We start from the raw sequence: 8616 nt of genomic DNA, 5'->3' as shown, positions 1-8616 counted from the left end.
ATATATATATAATGGGAATCATATTCATGATTTTAATGAGGATTATCTCTACATTTATCAGTCTAACGTTACAACTAATCAGGGATCCCTTTAAAATTCAAAAACTTGTCCCTTCATTGGTTTTTCTTTAAGTTGCCTCCAAACCATTGTACTCTGTTTCCAGAACAGCACTAAATGGTATCCCAGCTGCCGCCTCAAAATCTTTCAAATGCACAAATCATAATTCATTTTATTTAAAATACAACAATAATGGACTGCACCAAACTCGAAGGAAAAGTACCAAAGACTGTACTGGACCATCCAGAAATATCACGCTAATGACGAGATGGCAGGATGAGGATGGTAAGCTAGGATGTTAGCTAATGTTAGCTTGTTGTTGATAACTTGGTTTTGGTATCTTGCTGCAGATGTTGTTTAGTTGAACTCTTGAAAAAAATTACAGCTGTTTCAAATGATTCACGTAAAGTTACTCTCATGTCTCATCTGTCTATGTTAATTAGGGCTATTTAGCAACTCAGGAGCTATGTTCTCTGTTATTGTGTTATTCTAGATTAAAGGTCTGTTCTGATGCAATTAGTCCAACGCATTTCCATGCCCCCCACATCAACATATTGACGCTTGGTCAGGTAGCCGTCGGCATCAACTTTCAGACGTGCCGGGTACCCCCCGCGCTTCCGTTCTTTACGAGATGAGGCGGAGGAGGATGACTCCCTGAACACAGACACTAAAATTAACCATTAAACCCGATCCCTCATGTTAACCTCAGACCCCCGACCCAAAGACTCCTAAGTGACGCAACCCGTAAAAGCCGCGGGCGGCAAGGACTGACACGCGGGGGGGCACCCGACGCATCAAAACTTGACACAGATGGTCCCTGCCCAAGCATCTATATATTGACGAGTCCGACATGAGAATGTGTTAATTAGTCAGGCACAATTTACTCCCCTTTTCCACTAGTGCCACTTAGTGTAGTGTCGGTATGGTTCGGTACAGTTCCAAGCCATTTCCATTAGGTCAGATTCATGGAACCGGCCCTTTTATTAGTACCTACTTCATTGTGGTTCCAAGCAGTCCCAGTTGACACGAAAATGCGACGTCAGAACACTGTTCGTCTCTGATTGGTTAGGGGGTGGAGTCACAAGTTGCGTCTAAGCTGCCTTTTCAAGAACAACTCAAGGAGCCATTTTTTCACTTGTAGCAGCGACATTAGTTGTGTTTCCATCCAATTTTAATTCAAATTTTTAGCAAATTTTTAAAATTTCAGAACTTATTCGGCAAATATGTTTCCATATCTAATTTTGCACAATGACTTTTTCTTCGAAAAACCCAAAAACCACCTCCACCAACTGCCCAAATCACACCCACTGGAACCGGACTGGAACGTCAGGGAAAAGCACCCGAACTGACCCGTTCTGACACTGACCGTACTGACACTACACTAAGTGGTACTAGTGTTGCGACTTATACTTTGAAGCATCTTACAGTCCGGAAAATATGGTATATGGATCTGTGCACAATAAATAAATCAAAGTGTTTATTTATGTAGGAAAAAACATGTTTAGCAACCTAGGAATAGCATTCAAACGTTTCTGGAGGAGGACCTCCAGACCCCCCACCAGTGTGTTCTCTCTGTTTTAAACATGCTTGACACCTATGATTTATGCACAGCTTGCATTATAACCTGCAAGATCAAGCATTAGCTTCAAGTTTGACCATGATGTCTAAGTCTGTCATTTTTCAATACAAGATGAACTTAATTTAAAACTATATGAAAGGTGATGGGTGACATTCCTTCTAGGAATGCTGTTGCATAAACCACTGTGACAAGTGCTTTAAGCAGCATCTACTTTAGACTTTATTCAGACAAGCTGTTAGTTTGAACAAAATTAAACAATTTTTCAACTGCAGTCTCTGAAAAGAATTATGAATGAATGAATGAAACTTTATTGAGCCCATGAAGGGAAATTATTTAAAGCAGGTGAGATAATAATTTTAACAGTCTTTTCACAGCACAATCACAATTAGAACAACACGCCGAATCTCTTGTTATGCATATCAGTTCACCCTAATCAACAGGTTTCTAAACCCTGGTAATATTGTTCAATAACAGGCAAAAGGCAGGTAATAATAATAATTATGCACTTTCACTTTTGTAGTGTTTGTACACTATTTTAGGGGTATTTTCCACACAGACAACTCAGATTCTGTACCATTTCATATGAAACCTACAGAATAGATTTTTATTTAATGAGGAAATTAACTGAATAAAAGGAAAAGCACACACAAAATGCAACCATTTTAAGGTGTAGCAACAATGTATGCTGACTCCTCTTTCACCGGAAAATATTTATTTTTACTTTGAGGATTTTTAGAATCCATCTGAAACCATGAATTAGTCCTCTTATAGTTTTATTTTGTGTGGAAGTAGCAGCTTGTTCTGAGTTTCTAAATTTGTGTTTGGCTGAATTGAAAGTAATATGTAATAATGAGCATATGAGCAGTGTTTGTGATGAGCAGACCACTCACCTGCCACCTGGGTTGAGATGTAGACCAGTAGAAAGGTAAGGAGAATAGTTTTGTCCTCCCAGAACATTTCTGAATGTGAGAGGAGCCAGTGGCTGCTGGGGAGCTTTAGTTAGGTTTGTTAGGGCTTAAAGCCTCTCAGCTGCTGTGTTCAGTCCTCAGATTGGTGGATGGAAGAAATCCCAGCTCTGTGAAGGAACTCTAAGCCAAACCTCTGCTTTAAAACTGGCAGAGAGCTGGTACAAAGCAGGGCCGGGCTGCAAGCAGACTGAGAATCATGGTCGACTGGTGTTTTTTTCTTAAGAAGGTTGCACACAACCACAGCAACCCCCCTTCCCCCATCTTTTCTTTTTAGTCATCACAGCCTTCTGGGAGACAGTTTCTCTTTCTGCCTTTTTTTCTTTCCTTTTATTCTCTCTTCGAGCCTGGGTTTGTAATGAGCCAAGCAATGGTTGGAGGTCTCTGCCTGCTGCTGAATCCATGACCCCGTTTGTGTTCAATGGCTATTTGTTTTAAAAGCTGGACTCTGGCCTGGCTGCCTGCTGCTCGGTGTGCACCACAAGCTTACATGTTTTGTGTGACTCCGCTTTAGAGGGAGGGAAACAGAGGAGGAGCGTCTCAGAGAGTGAGCAGAGGTCAAACTGAGAGAAGAAAATTAATAATCAGCTTATTGGTTTTTCTATGTAAGCTCTGTTATATAATTAGTCCTCTTTGTCGGGCAACCAGCCGAGCATTTAACCTTGTTCTCTCACAGGCAGGCTGCAGCTGACACATTTCCTGGAGACTTAATCCAAACTTAAATCTTCAGGGAAAGATTTTATGCTTTAAAACACAATGATTCCTACAGTGTGTCAACGAGGTCCAACAATGTCACTAATACCAGCGTGAGCACGCACAAAGAGACATAATCCTCTGAAAAGATGTGAAGGATATTAGTTGCAGCTGCAGGTCCTGCTGTTACTGTGAACTATAATCTAATAAGAAAGTTAAAGGTGCTTTATGGAAATGAAAACAACAAAAACAAAGATCTAAAAAATAGCTAATTTTCAAATTAGGGAAAATTTCTTTTTAAAGAGTTTTGATAGAATTTATTTAGTCTTCTGCTGAACTGTCACCTTATCGTCCCACTCAAGGAGTTTGTGTCCATGAATAATAATCGTTGTCTACCGAGGCAGATTGGTCCTAGGTGACAGGCCAGGCAAAGTGTGGTTCAAAACACTTATATGAATAAAAACAATCAAGGAGCTCAGTGTCCCTTGCCCAGATGTGGGTCACAGAGACCCCACCCTGGAGCCAGGACTRGGGGAGGGRCTTGTTGGCGAGTGCCTGGTGGCCAGGTCYRTGTGGCCCAGCCGGGCTCAGCCAGATCAAGAAACAAATGTTTTTTTCTGTGGGTTCACCACCTGCAGGAGGGGCCATATGAGTCGGGTGCATGWAGTCATGGGTAACCAAAGGCGGGGACCTTGACACTCTGACTCCAGCTTACTAAATCTGGCTCTTGGGACATGAAACGTCACCTCTCTGCTKGGGAAGGTGCCTGACCTGAGTGAAGTTGCCCCCCACRTTAAMTGAATCAAACAAAACTGGTGTCAAAAGTTTGTGCTGGTTTGTGCAGCAAAAATTTCCATTTGTGCCGCTATCCTTTTTAAGATATCAATAAAAGTTTATAACCGTACTTCAGCATAAATAAGTGAACATAAACTTGCTTACTTTGATACTGCTTTGAAGTTGTGAATTTAAGTGTTGCTGATGGCTATGGATCCTGAACTCTAGCTTTAAAAAGCTGTTTACATAGCTAGCACGTTTTCCTCAACTCTTATTTTTTCCTTGTAAAATGTGTTTGCTACCACCCCCTGGTGATCAAACTAGAGACATGTCACTGTTTTTGTTTTTTGACTAGTTCATCGTTAAAAGCTGAATTTTCAAAACAGCTGTTCTCATTCACAAATTCCACTGCTTTTGTTATCAAGGGGAGGAGAAAAAWCWGATTTTGATTGAAAAGGTATGACTTCAGAACAATTGAGAAATTGTATTCACTTTTAACGCTTCTGTTAGCATCAGCTCATAGAACTCTGCTGGACTCTGGAAAAGAAAGAAACTTTAAAAACCATAGCGGCACAAACAAAGATTTTTGCTGCACAAACCAGCACAAACGTAGCACAAACATTTGACACCAATTTTGTTGGATTTGAACAAGGTGGGGGGTGGGCAACTTCACTCAGGTAGGAGATCGAGCTTTTGTGCGAGGTTGAGAGGTGCCGACTAAATACAGTTGGGCTCACTTCAACGAACAGTATGGGCTCCGGAATCAATCTCCTCAAAAAGGGCTGGATCTTATCTACCTCTTGAGATGCCCAAGGTTAGAGGCACTGAGCTGGTGTAGGACTACTTTTGGTCCTCCAACTTGGTGCCTGAATGTTGGAGTTTTCCCCAGTAGATGAGAGGATAGCTTGTACTTTCTTGTGGTTCCGTGATGATATTCTAATTTTGGAGATACGTCACATAAATGTGTCCCATGACCCAAAGGAGACGAGGTGCGCTGCGTGTTCTGACCCACTACATGCTGCCAGCAGAGCTGCTAACAGGAGACGACGAACCAGGTATGATTTCAGTTTATTTAGCTCAGCAACGGTGGCCTGTGAAGGCTCATGTTTAATGCAGTTAGTTCGGTTAGAGTCCGGTCTGTATTCACACCAGAAGCAAACTGAAGTGAACCGCACCAGAGTTCTTTTGGAAGCGAACCGAGACCACCTCAAAAAGCAGGTCTCGGTCCAGTTGTTTGATCCGCACCAGAGTTCGCATGAGTGTATTCACACCTGCACAAAAGGTCCGGATCAACGCTGGAAACAAACTGTGGTTTGTTTAAAGCGGAGCAAATTATCAGGTCTGAATACGACCTAACACTGCTCAGTGAAGGCAGGGTGTTGTTTACTTCAACCTATTTTCGTGTTTCCATCCAATTTTAATTATAATTTTGAACAAACTTTTAAAATGTCGCAAAAAAAAAAAGAAGAAAAAATGCAAATCAGACGTGTTTCCATCAACTGTCTGGTTGACATCAGGACTTGGATGACTTAAAAATTATTGAATTTGAATGAGAAACAGACAGAATTTATGTTGTTTCCTCCTAACAGCACCAACCCCTGAAACCAACATGTGGAGATGGCATTTGTGTGTGTGTGTGTGTGAGTGTGTGTATATGTTAGTGTTTACTCCTCTCTACAGATCTGGAGTGGCTGGAGGCGGAGCTTTCAGTTACTCTCCTGTTGAGGATTCTGCTGATAAGCTCCTGAGAGTGATTCATTCCTTGCTGGATTATTCAGACACTTGGTCCTGCTTATGACGGCCACCTCTTGTTTCTCTGTAAACAGTTTTGAGTAATAGTTTGTCTCCCTTGTGTATTTTTTGAAGGACTCTCCCGTGAAGTATTTGGACCTACATGTTCCTGTGACTGGATCCTCTCGTTTACCTTCTGAAGCTGTTGCCTGAATCTCTCCGCATTCATCCTGCCGCTATCCAGCTGATCTGAAAAACACTCTACACACTCTCTGAATATCATCTACTTACCTCCTGGATCTTCAGTGTCTTCTCCTCCATGTCTSCCTCCTTTTCAAAACCTGTAAGGAAAGAATCATCAGCAGACTCTTAAGKTCAACTTCAAACCAGAAACTAAATCCTTACCTTGCCTCTCAGGAACATACCTGACCATCCTCTGCCGTAAAAAGAATCATCTTAACTTTTACTCCCTTGTGTTGTGTTCATTATCTGCTCTGGCTTGTATCTGGGTACTCCTATGTATTCAAACATTACACTACACTGACCTTTCTTCTCCCTTTAAGAGCTATCACAAATCTGAGAGTGGAAATTGGCTTCTTCCAAAACACTAAACAGTCATGCAAACATAATGGTCAAATTCTACTATTTTTTTTCAGTCGACTGTCCAAAAGAAATCTTAAGACAGTAATGTATGTTTTTTTTAACACCCTGGCTTGGCTACTGCAATGCACTTCTTTGTGAATTAATACTTTCATTGCTCATTAGAAACTTGTACAACATGCTGAAGCCTGATTTTAACTGCAAAAGAGAATCCATTCTCCCAGTTTTAACTTCCTGACACTGGCATCAAGTTCACTTTCAAAGTCATTTTAAAATTATTACCTCCGCCAAGGGGGGAGGTAATGTTTTCGGTTGCGTCTGTCTGTTGTTCTGTCGTTCTGTGGACAAAATTACTCACAAACCTGTGGACGGATTGTCATGACATTTTTACCACATGTGGGTATTAGCCCAAGGAACACACCTTAAATTTTGGTGATGTTCCCGATCATGACGCAGATACAGGAATTTTTTCTTTTAATTCGAGCGAATCAGCCAGGCTACGCAGTGTCATTGCGTCAGATGCATGCCTGTAGGAAACAGGAAGTACAAGTCACAAACTCGCTGGGACTACACATCCCAGGATGTCTACTAYCAGRAAAGTTGTGATTATTCTGTTATCAACTCTGGTGATGTTGCATGCTGTYTGGAGACRTAGAAAAAGAAATGCGATTCTCTTCAYGTTACGGGAATAGCGGGAGGAGGGTCCTGCTGCTGCCGAGCCGAAGCTGGACTGTCCGGAACAGCTGATCAACCTTGTGAGGGACCCCCTCCACATAAGAACTTTATTGTGTGATTGCTCTGAAGTTCGTGGGAGTGTTTGTGCTGAAAGAGCTCACACGCTGTATTTTGCTTCAATCACTCGCTTCAAAATAAAATAAAAAACAAAAAAACATCCATCCATCCATTTTCTGAACACGCTTAGTCCTTTCAGGGTCGCGTGGGTCACTGGTGCCCATATCCAGCAGTCACAGTGCAAGGGGCGGGGTACACCCTGGACAGGTTGCAAGTCCATCAGGACGCACTTTATAAAGAGAGTCAAACCATTACAAACTCATACAAGGGGATAAAACAGACGTTTTACACGGTGGAATGTGACTGATGAAAACTTAGGAGCTTAATCCCACACCAGTTTGACCATGAATAACGTCKGGTGAYGAGTCTGACTTTTTTTTCACTTTGGACTCCACTGAGAAGAAATCCTGTGCATACTGCTGCTTAAATGTTCACTACGACAGAACTTATTCAGCAAAATGTGTTTCCATCTCTGCTTTTGCACTTTTACTCTATTACAGGATGGGGGGAATTGGTCTTGGCGGAGGTTTGCGCTCTCTGAGTGTTTCTAGTTTTGTATGTTTTAAGTGTCCTAACAGTTCTGCCCTTTCTGAATTACTGTAGCCATATGTCCCACAGCTYTCTGAGGTCAGCAGATCAGATGCTTTACTGGTTCCACCCATGTGACACAAGCTCAATGTTGAGAGAGCCTTCTCTGCTGTATGTAGGTGAAATGATTTGTCATTCTATGTTAGGCAGATTCCTCTTGTTTAATAATACATTTTTATTCCCTGGCCTTTTACCCATTGTGAGTTGATCTTATTATGGTGTTTTTATTGATCTAGACATTCTAATTGTTTTTTTTTTTTTACCTCTATTGATTTATGGATTTCATCTTGTTTTATTTTATCCTATCTGGAAGCTCTACTTTTAATCTTCTGTTCAGTCTACAATGTCTCTATTTGCACATGTCCAAACCATCTCAGCCTCACCTCTCTAACTTGATCTCCAGACAACTCAAACTGAGCTTTCTCTCTGACTTACTCATTTCTAAATCTGTCTAAATATAAACCTCTTTATCTCTGCCATCTTGAGCTGGCACTTGTCGTTTTGTTTGTACTGTCTACAAACCACACTTGTTTTAGCAGGTCTCACAACCATCTTGAAAAGCTTTTCTTTCACTCTTGCAACTGCCTCTTTGTCACTCTGGCTGCCCAATCCGTACTGTCCCGGAAACATTGTTTTTAGCATGTAGCATTTCGCTAAACTGATGACAGAATTCATTCAATTTCAGTCTTTCATCACCTGCAATGTTTCATAGAAAAGGCAATGTTTGCAACAGCTGTGGATTTTTATTCCAGGAAGATAATAAAACTAGAAGCACTCGGAGAGTGCAAACCTCCACCAAGACCTATTTCCCCCATCCTGTAAGAGTTAATGCACAAA

General features: G+C 41.5%; 1 protein-coding gene across 1 annotated transcript in view; it reads right to left on the bottom strand.

Annotated features, from left to right (window-relative positions):
- Positions 1-3061, bottom strand: part of pla1a (phospholipase A1 member A) — a gene marked incomplete in the record, with an annotated part of 28518 nt that extends 25457 nt beyond the window's left edge. The window contains 1 exon segment of the mRNA XM_014027868.1: positions 2527-3061. Within this exon segment, the coding sequence (XP_013883322.1) occupies positions 2527-2593 (67 nt within the window).
- Between the last annotated feature and the right edge of the window lie 5555 nt (positions 3062-8616).

This window comes from Austrofundulus limnaeus, unplaced genomic scaffold (assembly GCF_001266775.1).
Source record: "Austrofundulus limnaeus strain Quisiro unplaced genomic scaffold, Austrofundulus_limnaeus-1.0 Scaffold692, whole genome shotgun sequence".
NCBI classification, from domain to species: domain Eukaryota; kingdom Metazoa; phylum Chordata; class Actinopteri; order Cyprinodontiformes; family Rivulidae; genus Austrofundulus; species Austrofundulus limnaeus.
Note: the sequence above shows the minus strand (reverse complement) of the source record. Positions and strands in the feature narration are given on the sequence as shown.